Consider the following 25849-nt stretch of genomic DNA (forward strand, 5'->3'; position numbering starts at 1 on the left):
GAATTCATTATACTATTTTTGTTCAAGTCTAATATTATTTCAAAATAAAGAGCTTTAAAAAAATTCTAATAGTCTCTCATCATACTTAAAATACAAAGTCCTTATCAATGTCTCAATAAAATCTAAATAGGACCCCTGCCAGTCTCCACAACTTCATCTCCCCTCACACTCCTCCAGATTCTCTCAGTAGCTGTCATACCAGTCCACATGCTGTGCTCATCAAATAAATTCACCAAGGCTGGCCCCACCCCACACCTTTGCACTTGCTCGTTACCATGTCTGGAATGTTCTTCACTTCTCATAGCTCAATCTTTCACTTCAGAGAATCCATTGTGGAGCACTTATCTAAGATAATCTTCTCACTCACGTTACTCTCTTAATTCCTTATCCTGCTTTCTATTTCTTCCTACTACTTATCTCCAAATACAAGTACCTATTTATTCACTTTAGTTCTTTGTTGTCTCACATCCCAACTTGAATTGAAATTCCACAGAGGCAAGGTTGTTTTATTTCATGCTGTTATCTCCAAGGTCTAGAGTATTAGAACGTAGCAGATATCCTTTAAATAAATAAATAAATGATCAAGTTTCTCCACAGAAAAATCACGAAATCAATTTTTACACTGCAGTGCTAACTATAAATGAATGCAATATCAGTATCAATTCACGTCTCATGAGTTCATGTATCCTAATACAGAGTGGTGATTTAATCCCCTGAATAAATCTCTGTTGGGTAAAATACTTCATTATGTCCTTACAGGATAAAAAATGAGAAACATCTAAAGAGAATTACATACTCATATCAAATATACATAAATCTCCTAAGAGTACATGAAAATCCAAATAAACACCAAGATTAGTCATTTCTTAAAAAGGTTCATGGGACCTTATCAAACTTTCCTTTTATCATATACAAATAATTCTACTGGCATTCACTATTTCAGAAATGCATTTTTCTGAGCAAAAGGTAGTAAGTAAATTCTAGGGAAAGTTTTCCTAACACACCTAATAAAAATGCATGATTGACTGTTTAATATTTGTTACTAAACAATCTTCATAACTGCTTTTCAAGGTTCATTTTTTTAAATTATGGTAAAACACAGCATGAAATACATCACTAAGGTCATATTTGATAAGTGTGTAGTTCATTTGCATCGTTGTGCAGCCATCACCCTCATCTACCTCCAGAATTTTTGTCATCTTCCCAATCAAGGCACATTCTTACCATTTTCCAGATATAGAAACAGACTAGAAAAGGGTAATACGTTAATACAGATAATCAAATTTCAAAGTTCAACATACCTCTTCAATACACTTCAAAATTCAAGTTGCCATACAATGACAAAAGGAGTATAGGAATAAGTAAAGCTAATGCTATTTTCTTCTCAGAAAATACTTCTATTTAATTGTAGTTTCATCAATCTCACAGATTGAACTTCTAAGAGCTCTAATTCAACCTGTTCATTTTATACATTAAAGCAACATTTTTCAAGTATATATTGGCATTTGTTCAATTCTGAAAAGCAGAGTTTTGTTTTTTAAAGAACCGAAACACCAAAAAACTTAAAGGTTGTATCCATGCCTCTTTGCAATAGAACTTTCCTGTTCCTCTCATCATGAGTCTATTTTCCCACCCTTACCATCTCAGGGAGCCTTGAGACTTGCTTTGACGAATGGAAAACAAGGAAAATGATACTCTTATAACTTACAAAGCCTTATAGCTTCATATTTTGTTCTTTTTTAGGACACTGTCCTGAAGTGTCATGAGCAAGCTTGAAATATCGTATCCCACCGAAAGAGAGGTTCAACATGCTGCTATCCCAACAGGCCCCATGCCTCAGCCACCCACCAGATGAATTCAGCTGTGACCTAAGACTGGTGAGACCTGCAGAGGAACTGCCTGACCAACCTCAGAATAAGAAATAAGTTGTTGCTGTTTTAAGTCTATTAAGATTTCAGGTGGTCTGTTATATAGCACTAGGTAGGGAAACAAGACTAATATAAAGTTTAATAAAAGAAATTAAAATAGTCTTTATTTCACTACCTGAGCAACGATAACTTGCACCAGGAAAAATCTTGGAAATCTAAGATTTCTGGTTACAAGATGGTTGAAATAACGCAAACTGATGAAACTAATTTTAAGTATTAGAAAAGCACTAATTATATACCCCAGTATAGTGTGGTCAGTCAGGTCTAACATCTTTATAAAAGATATCACACTGTGTTAAGGACAATACAATTCACCTCAATTCAGTTCAGTTTCTCCGTCGTATCCAACTCTTTGCAACCCCATGAACCACAGCACCCCAGGCCTCCCTGTCCATCACCAACTCCTGGAATTTACCCAAACTCATGTCTATTGAGTCGGTGATGCCATCCAACCATCTCATCCTCTGTCGTCCCCTTCTCCTCCTGCCTTCAATCTTTTGCAACATCAGGGTCTTTTCAAATAAGTCAGTTCTTCACATTAGGTGGCCAAAGTATTGGAGTTTCAGCCTCAGCATCAGTCCTTCCAGTGAACAGCCAGGACTGATCTCCTTTAGGATGGACTGGTTGGATCTCCTTGCAGTCTAAGGGACTCTCAAGAGTCTTCACCCAGTTCAAAAGCATCAATTCTTCTGCGCTCAGCCCTCTTTATAGTCCAACTCTCACATCCATACATGGCCACTGGAAAAAAACACAGCCTTGACTAGATGGACCTTTAATGACAAGATAATGTCTCTGCTTTTGAATATGCTGTCTAGGTTGGTCATAACTTTCCTTCCAAGGAGTAAGCGTCTTTTAATTTCATGGCTGCAATCACCATCTGCAGTGATTTTGGAGCCCAGAAAAATAGTCTGACACTGTTTCCACTGTTTCCCCATCTAACTGCCACGAAGTGATGGGACCAGATGCCATGATCTTCGTTTTCTGAATGCTGAGCTTTAAGCCAACTTTTTCACACTCCTCTTTCATGTTCATCAAGAGGCCCTTTAGTTCTTCTTCACTTTCTGCCATAATGGTGGTGTCATCTGCATATCTGAGGTTTTGATATTTCTCCCGGCAATCTTGATTCCAGCTTGTGCTTCATCCAGGCCAGCATGTCTCATGATGTACTCTGCATAGAAGTTAAATAAGCAGGGTGACAATATACAGCCTCAATGGATGTACTCCTTTTCCTATTTGGAACCAGTCTGTTGGTCCATGTCCAGTTCTAACTGTTGCTTCCTGACCTGCATACAGGTTTCTCAAGAGGCAGATCAGGTGGTCTGGTATTCCCGTTACTTTCAGAATTTTCCACAATTTATAGTGATCCACACAAAGGTTTTGGCATAGTCAATAAAGGAGAAATAGATATTTTTCTGGAACTCTCTTGCTTTTTCCATGATCCAGTGGATGTTGGCAATTTGATCTCTGGTTCCTCTGCCTTTTCTAAAACAAGCTCAAACATCTGGAAGTTCACGGTTCACGTATTGCTGAAGCTTGGCTTGGAAAATTTTGAGGATTACTTCACTAGCATGTGAGATGAGTGCAACTGTACGGTAGTTTGAGCATTCTTTGGCATTTCCTTTCTTTGGGACTGGAATGAAAACTGACCTTTTCCAGTCCTGTGGCCACTGCTGAGTTTTCCAAATTTGCTGGCATATTGAGTGTAGCACTTTCATAGCATCATCTTTTAGGATTTGAAATAGCTCAACTGGAATTCCATCACCTCCACTAGCTTTGTTCATAGTGATGCTTCCTAAGGCCCACTTGACTTCACATTCCAGGATGTCTGGCTCTAGCTGAGTGATCACACCATCATGATTATCTGGGTCATGAAGATCTTTTTTGTATAGTTCTTCTGTGTATTCTTGCCACCTCTTCTTAATTCTTCTGCTTCTATTAGGTCTATACCATTTCTGTCCTTTATTGAGCCCATCTTTGCATGAAATGTTCCCTTGGTACCTCTAATTTTCTTGAAGAGATTTCTAGTCTTTCCTATTCTAAAGGCAGCATTTTCCATTATGAATGAAAATGTAAATGAAGCTAATCCCTTTACACTCAATTTTAATAACAGTCTTTAAAAGTTTTTCAAATATGTGATTAGCTTGTTTTCATAACCTAGGTATAGAGAAATAAGTTAGGCTTTTCTTACTCGTTAGACATCATAATTGTAACTGATAATTATACTGCACTTTTATGTCAAGACAGCCTCATGTGCTGTTGACATATGCAAGGCAGCATGACCACATTACAGAGTCCTCGCCAGCCATACTTTTCACTTTTTAAAGTTTTTATTTCTTTTCCTATCAATTATCATTTACTCCTGATGAAAGTACCTTTTAACATCAATGCTTTGGAAAATATATTTTTCACAACTTTACCTAGGTAAACTCAACAAGCTTGGGCACAGGGAGAACCGAAAAGCTTATTTCTGAATAAACTTCACTTTTTATAAACTACTATTTCTGGTTACTCAAAATAATTTTTTTTTACAGGTTTACTGAGGTATAATTTATATATCGTAAATTCATCTACCAATTAAATAACTGAAAATTAAATAATTGTAGTAAATTCATAAAGAGTTGTACAACCACCAACCCTACCCAGTTTTAGAACATTTACATTATCCCAAAAAATTCTCTTGTGCCCATTTTCAGTTAATACCATTCTCGCCTCCAGTCCTAATACTGATCTGCTTTCTGCCTCAATAAACTTGCTTTTTCCAGACATACCCTATAAAATGAAATCATATATAAACTTTTTACAACCAGCTTCTTTCATTTAGCCTAATGTTTCTGCAGTTCATCCATGCTATAACATGTGTTGGTAGCTTGTTCCTTTTAATTGCTAAATAGTGATCCATTAAATGCATATACCAATTTAGTTTATTCATCAATTGTTGGGCATTTGAATTACTTTCATTTTTAAGCTATTTTGAACAATGAATGCCGCTATAAACATAGCCATGTGTGGACATGTAAAGTACTTTCATTTTTCTTGACAGATTCCTAGAAGTGGTATTGCTTCCTTCTGAGTTCTCAAGTGCAACTCAGAGAGGCATGTGATAAGAAAAGTAACCTCTAGATAAGAGTCAAGTTGCTGCAATTATATACTATGTATTTATTCAGCAAATACCCCAACCTGACACTGTATTGTCAGACACTGTTGGAGGAGCTGGGGATAAAACTATGAATAAAATGCTGACCCTGGCCCTAAATGAACATACAATCTAGTGAGGAATATTTATGTAGGTTTACAGGTAACTCTTCCTTTTTTTAAGGTATATACAGTTTTAAAATCTGGTTATACCACAACTAACTTACAGGTGCAAGGTTCAAAGCTGGTGAAAATTTGTGATGATTAATTCCCACTTTCCCTTCAAGACAGAGACTCTCATCAACTTGTAATAACGTAAAAGAAGTTTAAAGGAAAAAACAACCCATACACAAAATGCTATGAGAAAGACTACAACAAGAAAGGTCAGAGCTTCAAAGGGTAGTAAAGATGATGAGCAAGATGGAGAAAATTAAAGAGGGCCTTACCCTCAAGGATTATTTTTGTTACTTGATTACATGATGACGGAGAGTGGAGGCTCATATTAGACTGCCTCAATCAGGAGGCCTGTAAAGAGGAATAAAGTTGATGCTTAAGCTGCCTTGCATTCTTTCTGACCTTCCTGGACATCTGATGTTCTTGGGAGATTTTGGAGTTAGGGTGAAGTGGTGTCAATGAGAGAATAATTCCCACTTGATACCTGATCTTTTAATACCCACTTTCTAATACCACCCTAATACCCACTTAATACCCTGAAAGTGAAAGTCACTCAGTGGTGTCTGACTCTTTGTGACCCCGTGGACTATACAGTCCACGGAATTCTCTAGGCCAGAATACTGGAGTGGATAGCCTTTCTCTTCTCCAGGGGATCTTCCCAACCCAGGGATTGAACCAGGTCTCGCACATTGCAGGAAGATGTTTTACCAACTGAGCCACAAGGAAAGCCCAGGCAGGGTAGGGTACCCTACCTTCATCAATTCTTTGAACTCAGAGGGAGCTCCTACCCACACACTCTACTACTCTTTCTTGAAAACATACCATCTCATGTTCAGTCTCCCCTTTTATCTATCTTAAGATCAACCGGCCCATCATTATATTACTCCCTTGTAACTCTCTGCCTCTGTCATACTTGCCAGATAAAACCCACAATAGGAGAAAGCCTATACCTATGCTCTGACTCCATCTCAACCTGAATTCACTATCACCAACCCTAAATGAGTTGCAACATTATGCCATTTTCACCATTAATTCCCTCTCCCAACTCTCCTCAGTGATTATGCGACTCCTCCTCTCTCTCAATAATGCCTCTTCATCTTGATTTTTAGGTTAATGCTTGCCTAGATGGCAATCCACTCCAGTACTCTTGCCTGGAAAATCCCATGGATGGAGGAGTCTGGTTGGCTGCAGTCCATGGGGTCGCTAAGAGTCGGATACGACTAAGTGTCTTCACTTTCACTTTTCACTTTCATGCACTGGAGAAGGAAATGGCAATCCACTCCAGTATTCTTGCCTGGAGAATCCCAGGGACGGGGGAGCCTGGTGGGCTGCCATCTATGGGGTCGCACAGAGTTGGACACGACTAAAGCAACTCAGCAGCAGCAGCAGCAAGCCGGACCTTATATATATAGCTGGCTACTCAACATCTCCATTCAGACTTCTAGTAGGTCTCTCAAACTTAACATATCTAATTTTGAGCTACTGAGTACTATCCCTTCTATAATCGAACCCTAAATAATCTTATTTCATCATCCCAGTAAATCCTGATATTTCCTAATCGAAAAACTTTAGGTCTTAAATTTCTCACTGTTTTATATACCCCATACCAAATCCATCAGCAAATACTGTAGGCTCTGTCTTCAAAACATCCAGAATATGAACATTTCTCACCTTTACCACCCTAGGCCATGCCACACTCAGCTCTTTCAATGACTACAAATTGCCTAATCAGCTTCTCTGTTTCTACCTCTGTTTTTTCTCCAGACTATTTCTCAATCCAGCAACCACAGTGACCATAGGTATATCACTTCATTCCTCTATTACTCTTCTACAATAATATCTCAACTCAAGAGTAACTAACCAAAGTCCTTACTATGTTTGAGAAAGCCCTTTATGATCTGCCTACCCCTTCAACCATCGTCTTTATCTCCTACCACTATCTCCCAGCTCCTTCCCCAGGGGGCACTCTGGCTTACCTCCGTTCCCTGAACAAGCCAGGTATGCTTCCACCTGAGCTTCTGCCAGTGCTGCTCGCTAAACACAGAAGGCTCCTCCCCCAGCTCACCTCACATCCTCCTAACTTTAAATCTCCGCCCTGCTGTCTCCTCAGTAAGGCCTTTCTCAGGTCAAGTCAATTAGCATATCCCCATTATCACTCTGGAGAACGCAATGGCACCCCACTCCAGTACTCTTGCCTGGAAGATCCCATGGACGGAGGAGCCTGGTTACAGTCCATGGGGTCGCTAAGAGTTGGACACAACTGAGCGACTTCACTTTGACTTTTCACTTTCATGCACTGGAGAAGGAAATGGCAACCCACTCCAGTATTCTTGCCTAGAGAATCCCAGGGATGGGGGAGCCTGCTGAGTTGCCAGCTATGGGGTCGCACAGAGTCACACACGACTGAAGCGACTTAGCAGCAGCAGCAGCAGCAGCACTGCCACTCTTCGTTCTTTTTAGAACGCATCTCTACCTGGCAGTATATTCCTATTCTAACCGATCTCTGTCCAGAAGAGTATAACCTACAAGACCAGTGATATGATTTATTTGCTGCTGGATTCCCTCTCCCAGAATAGGACTCAGCTAATAGAAGGCACTCAGTAAATGTTTTAAATAAATAAAACTATGGGAACACATATAAGCGGTACTTAACCTAATTAGAAAGGGTTAGAAAAAGCTTCTCCGAAATGGTGACATTTAAGGATAGACCTGAAAGACAAGTAGAATTAGCCTAGTCAAAGAATATGGTAGAGAAAGATTTTTCTAGATAATAAAAATAACAAAAGGCTAGAGGCAAGAGAAAGAATGACCATTTGTGCCATCAAAGTGTACAAATACCTCTCCCCAAATAAAATACTGCTTTAAAAATAGTCTATTCCCCCAATGAGGAAAATGAGGGCTAACACAGTATACTATCCCATATATTCCTGGCCAAAGACCACTAGGGTATGTATTTAAAACAGTATTAGCCAAGATGAGTGCTAAGAAGAACAAAAGTAAAACAAATATTTTGCAACATCTGTTATTTATTTCCTTATAGTTCCTTTTGCTATCTTTGATTTTAGAGCTTGGCAAATAATTTGATTTGACAAAAGGTAAAACTGGACTGGCCGTGAAAAACAATAATCAGATACCATGTCAAAGGTACTCAAAGGATACCAGGTTAAAAGTGGCCAAAGGCCCTTTCAAAGAAATGACTCAAGAAAACAAAACTAAAGATCAACAATACCACTAGGTTTGGTAACATACTTTGCTGTTTGAAGGAAATCATAATCATCATTGCAGTCAAAGGGATTAGCTAACAACATCTGGAAGATGGCTGAAAAACTGACAAGATATAACTTTAGGAAATTTTAAGAAAATGAATAAATAATTGCAAATGGCAGGAATGCATCTCCTTGGGGACTATGCTATGAAACCCCAAGACAAGGCTCACTGGCCCTTTTATCTGCCGAATAACTGACAGCATCCTTATTATTGTAGTTTAGTATAATTAGAACATACAATGCACAAGACACAAAATAAGGTGATTTTAAAACATATGTGTTTTGGGATCACAAGAACCACCCTTGGGAATATGACAAAAGCTGAAAAATACACTGACACATCAACTCTGTACACAATTTCAGGGGATTCCCAAACTCTATCAAATTCAGTGTGAAAGTTCAATCAGTCAGCTCAGTTGCTCAGTCGTCTCTGACTCTTTGCGACCCCATGGACTGCAGCACGCCAGGCTTCCCAGTCCATCACCAACTCCCCAGAGTTTGCTCAAACTCATGTCCATCGAGTCAGTAATGCCATTCAACCATCTCATCCTCTGTCGTCCCCTTCTCCTCCCACCTTCAATCTTTCCCAGATTCAGGGTCTTTTTCAAGAGTCAGTTCTTCGCATCAGGTGGCCAAAATACTTGGAATTTCAGCTTCAACATCAGTCCTTCCAATGAATATTCAGGACTGACTGCCTTTAGGACTGACTGGTTGGATCTCCTTGCAGTCCAAGAGACTCTCAAGAGTCTTCTCCAACACCACAGTTCAAAACCATCAATTCCTTGGCGCTCAGCTTTCTTTATAGTCCATCTCTCACATCCACACATGACTACTGGAAAAACCATAGCTCTGACTAGACAGACCTTTGTCAGCAAAGTAATGTCTCTGCTTTTTAATACACTGTCTAGGTTGGTCATAGCTTTTCTTCCAAGGAGCAAGCATCTTTTAATTTCGTGGCAGCAGTCACCATCTGCAGTGATTTTGGAGCCCCCCAAAAATAACGTCTCTCACTGTTTTGTTTCCCTATCTACTTGCCATGAAGTGATGGGACCGGATTCCATGATCTTCATTTTCTGAATGTTGAGTTTTAAGCCAGCTTTTTCACTCTCCTCTTTCACTTTCATCAAGAGGTTCTTTAGTTCTTCTTCACTTTCTGCCATAAGGATAATGTCATCTGCATATCTGAGGTTATTGATATTTCTCCCCACAACCTTGATTGCAGCTTGTGCTTCATCCAGCCCAGCATTTCTCATGATGTACTCTGCATATAAGTTAAATAAGCAGGGTGACAATATACAGCCTTGACGTACTCCTTTCCCAATTTGGAACCAGTCTGTCGTTCCATGTCCAGTTCTAACTGTTGCTTCTTGACCTGCACACAGATTTCTCAGGAGGCAGGTAAGGTGGTTTGGTATTCCCATCTCTTGAAGACTTTTCCAAAGTTTGTTGTGATCTACACAGTCAAAGGCTTTGTGAGAACCAATACACTTGGGATAATAAAGAGAAATATATCCCGGGATGAAAGCTATGCAGCAGGCTTATGAAAATTGTCCAGAGGAAAGTTGGAAGGCAGAGGGTTATAGGAGAGTGGGCTCCAGAAAAAAAGGAAAGCTTATAGAAAGGTGGCATGAATTTTAGACTGGATAAATTTTAATATTCTATAAAGAAAACTAATTCAGGAAAGTAATAATATTTATTTATGGAACAAATTTAACTGTGAAATAGTTCTGGAAGACAGAATCCATTTCATTTTGATAATAAATATATATATAAATACATGTCATATAAACATATTATATTATTTGGACTTCTAAGAAAGTCCAAAGTGTGATTATGGAGTGAAGCAACGCAAATCAAACATTCAGGTCTTTGCCAATTATTTTAACTTTTAGAATCAGCATATAATTTAATCTCAGAACACTATATGATTACAGGACCAAAGGACAGCATTAACAATTCTGGAAACATGAAAGTAAAAATGACCAAGGTTGATGTTATAAATATAGAGAAATACACTATTTAAAGTTTAAAAAGGAAGTAACCAACAAAATAAAAATATTAACCAAAAAAAAAAAAAAAAAACCATCAAACATCAGGAAGAGGGGAGAGGATAGAGGAGGGGAGGAAACAATGAGCTAAACCCTCATATTTTATAGCAAAGAATTAACAGATGCTATCTAAAGTTGGCAAATAAATATGTAAAAGAATGAGCATATTTCTTATAGTTCTGAAGGTAACCTCCAGATATACTAAAAATATATTCCCTGAGAAATATGAGCAGGATAGGAAAGACTGGAATAGGATTACATACCCTCACATTTCATCCTAAATTCTTCTAGACTATTTAATTATGATATATTCATGTTAGCGTGGTAAAAATTAAAAGAAAAAAAAAAAAGCCAGTTTAGGTAGGTCTTTAGTGCTGATGCAATTCCTGCCAGCACTTGACCTATTTCAAATAGTTTTTAAATATATCAAAGCAAGGTTTACTTGTTTTTTCTATTGAGGGGTTCACTCTTTTATTAATTTTCTTTCTTATTTAAGCTAGAAATTACATGTGGAAGAGATATTAATTGAATGTTGATCACACTTTTAAAAAAGAATATAGACACAAGTTAGTTCTCATTGTATTAAAATTTCTTGAATTTTAGTCAAAATCAAGCATTTCTTTTAAGTTTCCATGAGGATACACACATACTTCTTTAAAAAAGTATACATCATCAAAACTGTTACATTACTTTTACTGTAAGATGATTCCTTCTATAATCAAAGTATTATTTGCTAGCCTACTACATCCAAGTCGACAGAGATTGAAAGATGGGTGCACGGAAAACAGGAGTGAGGTTTCACAAATAAAGAGATTACTTTTGTTTTGCTTCCCCTAGTGGAGGCTGGAAGAAAGGAAGGAGGGGAGTAACAGGAGGGACTGGGAGGCGTGAAAAGCCTTGATGGGACCATTACAGCACTTCACTTGTCAGAGCAGGATTCACAGATCTGAAAGGATACATTCAGAAGACATTAAAAGACAGTATTAAAAGTGACAAACCCTCAATGACCAGTGTAACATTTTGTAAAAGTTAGAGGGGTTTCTGAAGATTCTAGGTTTAGGTAACCAAGTGAATTGTAATGATTCAAAACAAAGAATACAGAAAAGACACAGAATGCAGGATAACCATGTGTTCAACACTGGACACAAAGTGTGATGTTCAGGTTGTGGAGCTGTCCAAAGTGTAACTATACACAGTATATTACTAGATAGTATAGTATCTAGCGTATTACTTAGTTGATGATATACTATTTAGATGAAGCCATGGAAGTAAAATGTTTTCTTACATACATATATTGCAGGAAGTGAAAAAAAAGGTCATTGAGAAATATCTACATGAAAACAGCTGGTAGAAAAAAAAGTGAAGCAGACCTAAAAGTTAGAGACGTAATATAAATAAAAGCTTCCATTTTTCAAAAGCAATGTGTTACACAAGTCTGCTGAGTGGTAAAACCAAAACTCAAATTTTGGTTTGTTGTCCATCCCTTTAACCAATATAGTATCACCATGATGGCAGCCATGACAAGACAAGTAATGCCCATTTTAGAGACTAACTAGGAATAAGCAAGTTTCCTTACCCTTTCCTTCTAACTCCGGACTAAACCACAGTGCATGTGTCAAGAGCCTCCCCATACCCCCAAAACACATTTATGCTTTTAAGAAGCTGGGGCTTCACTAAAAAGTACAATTATTTTTATAGCTAATAATATAAAGTGTTTTAAAGTGCTGGTAAATTTGGATCTTGACATAGTTATAGACAATATTTGAATAAATGAAAGCTAGCTAAGTTAAAGCTTATCAATCAGGTTCATTTACTCATCGTTATTTACTGTCTCTCATGAGCCAAGCACTAGGGATAAAATGGTGTCTAAAAACAAGCTTTAACGCTGTGTCTCTGAACAAACTGTGATGAAATTATGACACTTTTAGAGTTGCTCTGTCTTGTCTTGAGTGACTTTGTAAGCTACTTAATTAAAAATGTTTGTTACATATAATAGCATCTTGTAATACTGTGCTCCAAGAAAGAGGAAATAAACAATAAGTATAACACAAATATTCCTCTAAGTTTGAAAGCTTAACTTCAAATTATTTCAATAATGGCCTATACCTAAGTCCAGAATCCCTGTATTATTGTACCACCCCACTCACTAATAATGTCTTCATTCTTAGGGAGTTAAGACCTAACTGAACATACATAAGACAGTAATTTATATCATTTTCTCCTTAATTTGGGAATCAAATCCAAAGTTTTATACTAAATGTACAATAAATAAGAAAATTCCTTAATGATACTTTTGAGCCAGATATTTTTACAGTTTTAAACTAGCTTTTAGATGTAAATACAGCATAGGAAGAAAGGGGGGAATTGTTTTTAGAAGTTTAGGAAAAAAATTTCTTAAAAGTTTTAATATACACCTGAACATTAGCTTTAAGAATTTCTTGGGCAAAACAACTTTTACCTATTGATAAAATAAGGAGTTTCTACTCTTTTCTTCATCCAGGGAAATAACAGATTTCCCTCTATATGTTCATAAGAAATCTATGAGAAACAAACCATAAATCCATTTGACAGTTATACTTTCAAAATAATGGAAGATATGATATAGACAAATAACCTCTCAGCTCAGAAATGTTTTCCTTATCTAAATTAAATAAGAAAATCTATAAAGCCTATTAAAATATATAGCCAGGGGCTTCCCTGGTGGTCAAGTGGTTATGAATCTGCCTGCCAATGAAGGGCACATGGGTTTGATCCCTGGTCCGGGAAGATTCCACATGCGAAGGAGCAAGTAAGCCCATGCGTTCCAACTACTGAGTCCACTTGCCCTAGAACCCATGAGCCACAACAGAAGAAATCACCAGGTGAGAGGCCCGCCTGCTGCAGCTAGAGAGTGGCCTCTGCTCGCAGCAACCACAGAAAGCTCACTCACAGTAGCCAAGGCCTGGCTCAGCCAAAAATAAATAAATAAATCTTAATTAAACACACACACACACACACACACTGTTCAGTCGTAAGTCGTGTCTGACTCTTTGTGACCCCATGGGCCCTCCAGGCTCCTCTGTCCATGAGGTTCTCCAGGCAAGAATACTGGAGTGGGTTGCCATGTCCTTCTCCACACATATATATTTTATATATATAGCCCGGCATATATTAGACACTCAATTAAGTAGCTGCTATAATAAAACTGGCTTTTATTTATATGAATTTTATTTAATTGACTGCTTTGAAGCACATAGGGCATTTAATTCAACACCACGATCCAGGAAAAAAAATCACATTCCTTGGTATGGACTCTCCCTACGTCCAAAATTGGGGGTGGGATAGAATTTGTAAATTTACAACTGGTCACAACTACACAAGACAGTAAAAGTGACTCAACAGATTCAACATCATCACTACTGAAGCCATGTTAGGAACCAATCCTATTAGTTGGCACTGCCCTCCTTCACTGTATACGAGATATCTGTGTGCTCCCAGTTTCTACTGGATTTAAAAGTATGGGAGCTGGCACAAGAGCAGATACCTGAGAAACAATAAAAAAAAAATCAACAATTTTTCGCTGCAAAATAAGACTGGCTTTTTTGTAAGGATCATTTTAGAAACTTGAAAGCAAAAACTTTGCTGAATTTTCTACTGAAACAATCTTTCTGTGACTGCCTTTTCTGAAATTGAGGACAAGTGGTGCTTGTGTAACATGCATGAAAACAGAAATACTGCTCATCAGTAATTCTCCTTGATCCCTGAGATAATACAAGCATGTTCTATAGCACATATCTCTACAATGGCCCAAAGACCAGGAATAAGAAGAGAAAAAAGGCAACTGTGATGTCAATACCATTTCTTCAGTGTATTTAGCCAGAAATCGGTAAGCTCCGATCATCCCAGACACTACTGTCATTCCCTGTCCTTATACTTCTATTAACCACTTCTCTAGAATTAAAAAATTACAAGATGAAATCCCTCATTTCCTAACCCAAACTCACTAGGAACTTAAGAGGAGTTTAGCTCTTAAAACTAAGATCACCAAACTTCACAAACAGTACACACAGTACTTTAGCGTGTAAAAAACAGCAGAAGAGCATTACACAGAATAGCTGTAAAGGCCGTAGGACAAAATTCAGACTTTGCAAACAACACAACCAGAGTACCTTCTACAGGTAGAGATAACATTTAACAATGGTGTATAATTGATATTATAGGTTAAACATAGAATTATCACATGACCCAGCAATTCTACTCCTAGGTATATATTTCCAAGAGAAATAAAAAACATATGTCCATATAACTTTTACACAAGCATTCATAGTAGTAGTATCCGTAATAGCCAAAGAGCACAAACAACTCAAGCATCCATCAATTGATGAATGGATAAATAAAAGGTGATATATCCACACAGTGGAGTATTTTTTGGCAATAAAAAGAAGTACTGATATATGCTACAACCTGAATAAACCTTGAAAACAGTATACTAAGTGAAAGAAGCCAGTCAAAAAAGACACATTATTTATTTTATCTATATAAAATCTACAGGACAGGCAAGCATACAGAAGGAGATTCATGTTTGCCTAGAGTTGGGGTGGTGGGGATACTGGCAGGAGTGACTGCTAATGGGTCTTGGGTTTCTTGTGGGGATGACAAAGATGATCTAAAATTGACTGTGGCACTGGGACACACAACTCTGTGGGTGAACTAAAAACCACTGAATTGTACATTTTAAACAGGTGAACTGTATGCTATGTGAATCATATCTGACTAGTTATTTTAAAAATCAATTTTGTGCTACAAAAGTTGAAAAATAAACTATTAAAAAACAAACAACAATAACAAAAACCTAGTATTATTGTAAACAGCATGCCCAGCAAATCAAGAACAAAGATTATCCACTTATTCAACAAAAAATTTTACTGATATGAAATGTTTAATCAGATCTTGCTAATTTTCTAATAAAAGGTCTTGTATCAAGGAACTATGCTTATTCTCATACAGAAATTTTCACACACTTATAAATTAAACTGAAAAGATTCTCTGAAGAGCTCATATCACAGATTTCATAAGCCATGATAAAGAGAAGCATAAAATTAAATGTAAAACAGATTTCATTATAAAATCTTTTAGAGTGAATATATAACCTCTCAGATGAGTTAGCGAACTAATATCAACAATTGAAGAAAGAGTTTTCCACACAATAATAGTGTTCTGAAGACATGTTCATTTTCAGTTATTCATATCTAATCAGGAACTGTGATATCTTAATATACCAATGATAAAACAAAATCTTCTGTGAAACGAAAGAAAGACTTCTATTAACCTATATTCACAAAAACAGAAAACTTTTAAAATAAAACTTTAAAAAATTATTTAAAAAGCACTTCAGACTTATTTTGTTAGTTCTGACTGGTATTTTTCCTTCACATTAGAATATTTTTAAGTGAAAGCTGAATAACAGGCTAAATACAAATCTTCAATGAACATACACATGATCTGAAGAAACCACAAGATGACAAAATATCTTTTAAGCAGAGCTTCTCAAAAGTAGGGAGATTGTATGTAAGAGGAAATTTCTAGACTAAGTTTGTACATTAAGAAAAAGAGAAAAGAATTATAAGGCCACCAGAGAAAAAAGGAAAAAGAGAAGACACGCAGAAAGAGTCCAAGTCAACAAAATTTAAATGAAAAGACCACAGTAAGGTGAAAAATAACCCTAATTTCCTAAAGTGAGTTATTCGTAGCAGTTGTTATAAAGAATTACCAAAAGATATGTGAAGGAATTGGCAAGACTCTAAATGTTACCATCTTTCAATATAATACTATGAAAAACTTTACCATCTGAGGAAATGTAATATGGAATAATAAAGATCCTAACACCATCAGCTTGTTATCTTGTTTAATGTAACAAGTTTTTCTCAATTATAAAAAGAAATACATTTTAAAGTTAAACAGCTAATTATGAAAAACAATACAAGCTCTATGAAGACATTTTCTAACTTCAAGACAAAGTTAAACCTATGACTGTAAGAAAAAAGTCCCTAACTGGTCATGCAAATACTAATATTTGAAAATATATACATATCTATTACCTTACTCTTTGTTGCAACTTGAAAGGGAATAAGTATATGTAAGAAATTAAGATCCTATTTTTCTATAATAAAATGGCAATGTAGCTCAATTGTTTTTTTCACCAATTTCTGAGATAAGAATATTATCTCTAAAAGCCTTTAATGTATATAGTTTATATATTCAGAATACAAAGAATTAGATAAATAAGAGCTACTTCAAGTACTGACCATTACTTCCACTACAGATGGCTAAAATCAAGTAATATACAAATTTAAATGACTTACATTGTTGTTACGAGTTTCTACAGCAGGGAATTTTCTGACTATGAATTTCACAGCAGATTCCAGGTTTTTGTCAATAAGGTAGGATGGTTTTGCCTTGGGGTCTCCACAAGCCTATAAAACAACAGTAATAAAAAAAAGTGAAATGCATCGTTTTTCTAAAACCAAAAAATAATAGCAAATCTGTAATTAGAAATTAGAGAGATACTTGTTTTTGGTGAGCAGGTGATAAAATGAATAGGCAAAGTGCAGGGATTGTCACAGCTGAAATATGCAATGGGAGACAGTACAGAGATGTTCTTCTACTGAAAAAAAATGCATGGAAAGTTTCAAAGCAGTTAGCGCAGAACAGCAGTGAAGGAAAAAGCTCAAACCTAAAAAAAAAAAAGAAAAGAAAAAGAAAAAAAAATTCTTGGTTTGAGGTAGGATTGTATTCATCTGAAGCTAATAAAGTATGACAAAATTAAATATTCAATAAGAGTACTAGAAATGTTTCTATGTGTTATATAATAAAAGCTTATGTTTAAATGTCTTTTCCAAAATGTTCTCCTCATTCACTCTAAACATTTTAAATACAAGAGCCCTAGTTCAAAAGAACTGGAAGGCGCTAAAACTGGCCTTATAGTATTAACTTGTGTTGCCGAAAATCTGAGTTACAACATTGTTTTCCATCATACCAGCAGCACTTCAAACAATGAAATCTACATCTATTCTATATCTCATAAGCACAGAACAAATGGAAATGTTTACATTTTGACCACATCAGCAGTACAGCATTCTCTGTATTAAACTGTAAAGCATTGTACAAATGTAAGGCATTTTTATTAGAAAGAACTTTTTATCTGAACTATTAGCAATACAGAATAATCTTCAATACTGTTCAGTTTCATTCTGTGACATTATTAACTGCTTCCTAGTGAATTACTAAAATGGTAACATTTCTACTTAACTTCATTGTATTTTAAAGAGGGTATGTCCTTTGAAAAGTTATCTATTATGTGTGAGGAAATACAATACTGTAATTTAATGATTTTTCACTGTTTACTATAGCTATGTTGTGGATTGCAGAAAGAGAAGTTATGAAACATGAAACTGATCTGAAAGCGGGCAAGCGGGCAAAGGGAAGGTGAAAAGCTTTGCAAACCTTCCAAACTTGTCCTTGCTGGGGAAGCATTGTAATAAAAAGAGAGAAAATTACTTGTAAACAATGACTGTCAAACTCTGACATACGTTTCAGTAGAGAACTTATGCACTGCAGACTATGAATAACAAAACAAGATGGAAACTATATGGTGCTACAATTTTAAAGGTATTCTAAGCAGCAAGTTTTAGTACACAATAAGTATAGAGTTTATATTATTCATATATATTTAAATACTACTGTGAGGTGTACAACCATGTCAGTTTCTTGGTGCTCTTTCTAAATAACTTAAAAATAATACTAGAAGGAAAAATAAAGACTACATGCAAGTATAAAAACAGGAGCAAAACCATCAGTGAAATTTTACATACCTTAAAAAGAAACGGTAGCCAAGAATAAAAATAAGTCGTTATTGGATGACTTCTGCACTTTAGCTCAAATTCCAACTGTTTTTCAAATATCAACTAACTCCTTACCAAGCCCAAGTATAAAAATCAATGCAAAAATTCCTATATTTTCCAAAAGGAAATAGGAATGGAGTAAGAATTATCTTAATTCTCAAACATAATTAGATAAAACAAAACTAACTATAAGAAATTTAGAACTTCATAATCTTTAACCAGACTGACACAAAGCTATTGTATAAATTTCATTTCAATATCATAAATACTAATATATCTGACTTTTCCTCAGAGTCAGCTTTTTAAACTAGCTTAAAATACTATTTCTCATAAATTAATCTTCCAATTAACCCACATCCCCCAAAATATTATATATAGGAATAACTGAGAGCCACATAACTAAGAATTTGTACCAATGGAAATAGCTACATATTAGCAATTTCTTGTATCAATGATAAAATGAAAACCAAGTCTCAAGAACATGCCTGAGGTAGTACAGAATACTAAAGTGATTCCAAATTCTTTTTAAATATTATGTATCATCTTTCATACTCTAATTATTTTAAAATTCAGTTATTCGTTCTAACAATATAAGTGAAATAACTAATAAAATATAATAGACTACCATACCCATTCCCAGAGATCACGAATTTTATTGTGTAAGAATTTAATCAAGTAACTAATAAGATATATCTGTATATAAACAGCTCTTCCTTACTGCCCAGAAAATAAAAAGAATGGAATTTCATTTCAGTGGAAAAATAAGTGGTTATATGGTCTTTCCTTGGAATTAATTTAACCTTTTCCCACACTCCTCACTGAGCCATATTTAAACAAACTACGCTGGGAGACAGTGTGCCATAAAGATGAAGAACACAGACCCCGGAAGAGAAGACTAAATTTCAGTCGTCACCACTTACTATCCATGGGACGATCCATACTTGAATATATTACGACACATCGCCTAACCTCAATTTCTTCATGTGTAAATGGGGAAATCAGTATTTACCTAATAGCTACAATTATAATTACCTAAGTAAAAGTCTTATGTGAATAGTAACCACTGAATAGTCTTTAACATAGTAAACAGAATTAGAAATAATGACTAAGATTCTTTCCTCCAATCATTTATTCTTTATATACCCCAAGTCTAAACATAACCAAATTTGCTTTACTCATAGAAAACGAGTAGCCTAGTAGTTAAGAACATGAGTTATAAGATAGGCTGTCCATGTTCAAATCCTGGCTCCTAGCTATAACCATAAACGAGTAATTTTCTGTGCCTCAGTTTCTTCATCTGTTAAATAAATCATAATTGCAATCTACCCTAAAAAGTTTTTGCCCATTAGATTAGTATCTGTGGGTGCTTATGGGTGTGTGTGTGCATATGAGCAGAATTTTTAAGGGTATCTGGCATACTACATTCACTCAAAAAATGCCAATAAAAAAACAAGATTCACAGACACTATACAAGAGTACTAGGCACCATTTTATTTTTTTCTGAAATCAACCTACTCGAGATACCAATAGAGACATTTGCAAATACTCAGGCAAAAAAAAAAGTGCAAGAAAAAAAACAAAACTTGACTAAAAGCTAGTATTTAGGTAACTACATCTTGGCAAAAAGCCATTCTTAATAATTAACTGAAGAATAATGTCCTACCATACTGAAAGAATGCAAATATCCCAATACAAATATCCCAACTAACCAGATGTCTCAGTTTATAGAGATTAAATCTTCTTCACTCTAAGATTTTCATTTTAATGACACCAACACAAAGAAATCATAAGATAATAACCTGTATTTTAAAAACACGGCCTGCAGTTGGTACACCTAAAACTCTTACCTCTTCCTCCTACAGTAACATTACACAAAACTCATCTTTCACTCTTAAAAGTATTACCCTTTGAAATAACATATTTAATAAAATGATAGGGGATTCCTTGGCAATCCAGTGGTTATAACCCTGAGCTTTTACTGCCGAAGACCCAGGTTCAATCCCTGGTTGGGGAACTAGGATCCCACAAGCCACAAGTTGCAGCCAAAAAAGAAAAAAGAAAGGAAAAAAAAAAATTTGAATATACTACTATACTTAGTTATCAGTATATTTTAAACTAATATATTCCAGAAAGGCTTGCCACAAAGACTGAATCAAAAGGTTTGATATATTCAATTAAACTAGAGTACATCTAACCTGTCCATCACCCCACCCTCCAAAAAAAACAAAAGGGGAGTAAAGGACAAAATTTTGTCTAAACTCCTGAATCTCATAGCTCTACAAAAGGAGGAAAAAAAAAAAAAGCTTTTGCATAATTGGTTAAGGGGTTGCCCAAATGGCTCAGTGGTAAAGAATCCACCTCCCAATGCAGGAGACTCAGGTTTAGTCTTTGGGTTGGGAAAATCCCCCAAAGGAGGAAATAGGAACCCACCCCAGTATTCTTGCCTGGGAAATCACATGGAACAGAGGAGCCTGGAGAGCTACAGTCCATGGGGTCACAAAAGAGTCAGACACACTTAGCAACTAAAACAACAACAATAACTGGCTAAAAGGGGTATTTCATCAAGAAGCAAACAGGAAACTAAACTATATCTGTAATTTTAGAATTGTTGTAAAAAGCACCACTCTAAATCCTTATTTTATCTTTACTCAGCATGATTTCATAATGCATAAAGCATAAATATCAGAATTTAAAATTCCAGAAGATCTAAAGCAAATTTAAATATTTATACACTTAAATTTCCAGTTTTCAGAACTGAAACTTTATTTCCCATGAATATTCTAATTATCTTTAAATTTAACAAAGCTAAGACTAATCTGGCAGATAAAATTATACTAGTGTTAAAGGACGTACTTAAATGTAATAATCAATAACTATCTCTAAGTGGATCACAGCCCATACAGCCTTAGGCAAGTTGCTTCCCTGAGCCTTAGTACTTTAACCCATAAATTAAGGATACTATTATTACCTACTTAATAAGGTAGGTTGTTCAGATTTTTAAAAGACAAAATACACAAAAAGTGCTTATTCCAGGTGCCTGACACACAAATTCTTATAAGTTTTAATTATCTTCTATTTTTTTTAAATAGAACTTTTCACAACAGATGGATATCTATAATGAGTTCCTAATTATCAAAAAAGATCATGCATTTAACCAAATTAATGTTAGTGTTGTCAATTTAGTATTTCTTAGTTCATTTTTTTCACAAAACACAAATATAATGTTATTATCCAAAATAAACAACAAAGACGTTTCAGAAAACCACATATTATTTTATTCAGGCCACAAAATAAACATCTTTGATTAAAAACCTCAAAATCAGACTTAATATAGTTTTAAAGTATGACTTTTCAACAAATTTTCCTGCCAAATCTACCACTGAAATCCCTTCCAAGGTCTTTCCTTGGGTTGTCACAATACAGATTACGTACCACAGCTTAACTTTGCATGGTTAATGCTACATATTTTTCCAAGAACTTCCTTACCACGATGTTTAAAAAATAAAAATTAAAAGTATAGAAACAGTCCTCTATGCATAAGAGATTAAGCAACAATCAAGAGAAAACAAAACAGTAAGGATTATAAGAGTCAAGAGTAAAAGGAACATTTACTAGGCACCTGTTGCATGTAAAACATCTTGGTTTAGAAATTATCTCAATCTTTACTCAACAGAGAGAAAAGGAGCATCAGAAATTAAGTGACTTGCTCAGGGCTTTATGATTACTAACTTTGAGTACTCAAGTATTTCAAAACACTAAAAACAAAACAAACAAAAAAACACTAAAAACATTTACTGAAAAATATATACACCAAAAAAAGTAAGTAAAAATTGTTCCATTACCTCAGCTGCTCAAAATTTTTATTGAAGTAATCATTATTAAAGGAAAAAAAATCTGATTACTTCAATCAATTTTATTTTTTAATTTCCACTCTACCTTAAAATACATTCCTTTGCCAAAATATTACAGAACAAAATAATTTCTTTTAATACAGTAACTTAATTGGAAAAAAACATGAACAAAGTCCCAGGGATCAGAATGAGAAGGCTATTTGTGAGAGTATAGGAAAGAAATCAGCCTCACCTGAATCGTATTAGGAAAGGGAAAAATACAAAATGTGATCAAGATGAAAGATGAATTTAACTTTTACTCCACAAATAAGAAATAATAAACCTGTGTTAAAACAGGTTTTGCAAAACTGAAGGTACAAGGGGACTAAAATTCTCCCTTGAGTCTTCAACAAATTGATACTAACGCCTAGAGGAAAAATGGACATCACTTAAGACCATGGATTGTAAAAGCAACTTGCCTATAACTCTTTTATTTTCTAATTTTAAAAATAATGAATTTCAGTGTGCAACTTTCCAGTAAGTATTAAAAAAAATCTAAAAAAAAAAAAACAACCTATCAAGACCAAAACAAGCCTCAAATTCTAATAATACTGATTAAATTTTTCATTTTTTTTTCATGCATATCACCCACATTTTGGCCAATCAATCTGCTTGCAACTTCCCCCTTGAGATTGGGTAGGTGAAAAAAAAAGGGGGCAGGAAAAGAAAAAAAGTAACCCACTTCTATAGTTTGGATTAAAAAACTTGATAGGAAAGTAATGGAAATTACTGGAAATGCTTTAAAATTAATGTAATTTTATAAATCATCTCTTATAGAGTCAATAATAGCTGATTTAAAGGTATATAAATATTATGATTATTGTTTCCTAAGGACAAGTTCTCAGAAAGTAATAAATATTTTGACTCATTATATATTTCAAAATTCTTTATTAAAAATTTTAATAAATCAAAGTTTCTAATTACCATTCAATACTCAAAAAGATGTCTATGTTACTGTTTTCAAACATTTCTCAGCTTCTCATATACAGAAACATTTCAGTTTATATCCAACAAAGAGTAAAGGTTATATGTGGTTACACTGTTAATATTCTAAAAGAAGTTGGTCTTTAAAAGACTGCTGGGAAACATACTTCTGAAGAACAAATACTTATTTTATATTAGCAGTAAGTAGATATCAAACTATAATACCAGGCAGTAAAAAGGAATAACTAAGTAATGTTTCTAAAGATGGTATAGACCTGGATTTATTAGGAAAAAGTGAACACTTAGTACTTGCCCACTATGTTTCAAGCTCCAGAAATATCCAACATCTATTCACGTCTTACTCTTGTGCCAGGCACTATATTAGCACTTTGTGAATTAACCCATTTAATTCTCAACTTTATAATGCTAATTAAAGAGTATTCCACACGTGGGAAAACAGGAATATCTAAGATTGCAAGAATTAGAGTCAGCAAGACTAACATGGCTTAGAAAACCAAAAAATGTAACTTGAAGTGTACGAGAAGCTGAGAGCAAATAAGCACCCTGTAGATGGTTTTGCTAGTACAGAGTCTATGTGCAGCCGAGCATTCCAGGAATTTAGTTATCCCTCAAAATCAAAATTAAATCATTGCAATTATCAGAAAAAGAAATCAGAAGTATTAAAAAGTTAATTTTACTTATTTCAGTGGTTTTTCAGAACAACTTCAGGGGCTTTTGCTTATTCAGTAGATTTGGGTCATGATCCAGATGTACTTTTAAAAACCTTTTAAAATGATTATGTTATGTATTTCTGACCAAGAACCAAGGGGCTCCTCAATTTATAAATAAAGGAACTCTAACTCAGAAAGATTAAACAACTTGTCCAAAGTTTAAAAAAAAAAAAAAAAAGTACCAAGGTTTTATCCAGAATCTAGCCCTCTCAACCCACAGAATGCTACAAGTATGGGGGAAAAAAAAACAGAAGTTTAGAGTCTATATGCCAGCAAAAAGGATTAATACAGGATTTTAAAACTTTATATATTTTATATCTTTATATATTCTACTGAACAAAAGTTTGGAATCTTGAATGACTGACTATTCCTTGTCATTGCCTAGCTGAAGTTTCTATTCATACTTCAAAACCAAGCACTAAAGTCACTATCTCTTCTTCCCATCTCCCCCAGACAGGAATCTTTAACTCCGTTCTCAAGACACCCACAACAACACTTAATCACTGCATTTTAGTTAATTATCTACACATCTGTCTCACCCACTACAATATGAATTTCTTGGCACTGGAGACTGTATCGTAATTTGTTTTCCCAGTGTCCAGGAAGCCTTTCAACAAATGAATGAATGAAAACTCCCAATATTTGCTACTAACTGAAAGAATAGCTCATCATATGACTTCCAAAGTTTTATTAAAGATATAATTTTATTACTGTCAAGTATCTAAAATAATCAAGTATGCAATAAGAAGATACTTTCCAAGACTTAAAACAAGATATTCCTTCAAAAACTTTAACCCGTTATATATTTCAAAATTATTAAAAATGTTAATGATTCAAATAAAAGTTACTGTCATTCAGTTCTCAAGATGTATATGCCATTTTCTGCTGTTCAATTCTCCTTATAAACTTGCAATTTAAGAGACTGTTAAGTTTAACTTATTGAAGTAAAACATTTCAGTACAATAGTATTTAAAGACATGATTTAGAAGATTCTCTGTCATATTAAGTGAGTCAAAATTAATAATTACAATACTGCAAATTCCTAATAGGATCAAAATTAAGAAGATCTTACTACATTTACTAAAATGACAACATTAAAACCCGTCAACAAAAAAACACATCTTGGGAACAGAAAAGAATAGTACTAATTTTGTAAAGTTCAAGACAGAAAGAAACACACTTATTGGTTGTACTTCCTTAATGGCATTTCTTTTATTTCATGCAGGTTTCTCAATGGAAAAAAAAAGTTGCCATCTGACTTTAAAAATCCAAATGTAGAATGTATACTTGAAATCTCAAGAGACAAAGCCTCTTCAGTGAAGAGACGCCTGTACACATCCTTACAATGAAGGAGGGTAAGCGCTGTCTCACTGTCTGAGCTCACACCTTCTTCCTGTCTTATACGTGCTCTTCCCTCAAGCAAGGGTTTCTCTTAGTTTTCAGTTTTCTTAGTGTTATTCCTATGGTTAGTCTTCTCAGTTTGTGCTTTTAATATGTCATGGGCTAATTTTAGAAATAATCACAAAGAAAAAAATCCATATAATATAAAAAGTAAATATAAAATATTTACAAGTTCCCCAAAATGTCAATAAATTGAATTTTAAATTTCCTAATTCTAAACTATTTCTCATTTCAATATACTACAAAGCTAAATAGAAGTCTTTAATAATCACTGGTGGACTGTTAATTATAACCTCAATGACTTTTCATAACAAACCCATACAAAGTTCATATAAAAGTAGTCTACAGTAAATAAGAAAATTATTTCTATAATTGCCTATTTCTTTTAGGTTAAGATTATTGTGTGTTCAAAATTATATGTGCCAGAAAAATTTCACTAATGATTATAATCTAATGACAAAAATAAATTAAGAGC

At 34.8% G+C, this 25849-nt stretch overlaps 1 protein-coding gene across 1 annotated transcript in view; it reads right to left on the reverse strand.

Moving 5' to 3' along the window:
* Positions 1-25849, reverse strand: part of NCKAP1 (NCK associated protein 1) — a 105827-nt gene that overhangs the window by 73953 nt on the left and 6025 nt on the right. Inside the window, exon 2 of the mRNA XM_070359272.1 lies at positions 16890-17000. Within this exon, the coding sequence (XP_070215373.1) occupies positions 16890-17000 (111 nt within the window). The remainder of the gene's footprint in view (positions 1-16889; positions 17001-25849) is intronic.

This window comes from Bos mutus, chromosome 2 (genome assembly GCF_027580195.1).
Source record: "Bos mutus isolate GX-2022 chromosome 2, NWIPB_WYAK_1.1, whole genome shotgun sequence".
NCBI classification, from domain to species: domain Eukaryota; kingdom Metazoa; phylum Chordata; class Mammalia; order Artiodactyla; family Bovidae; genus Bos; species Bos mutus.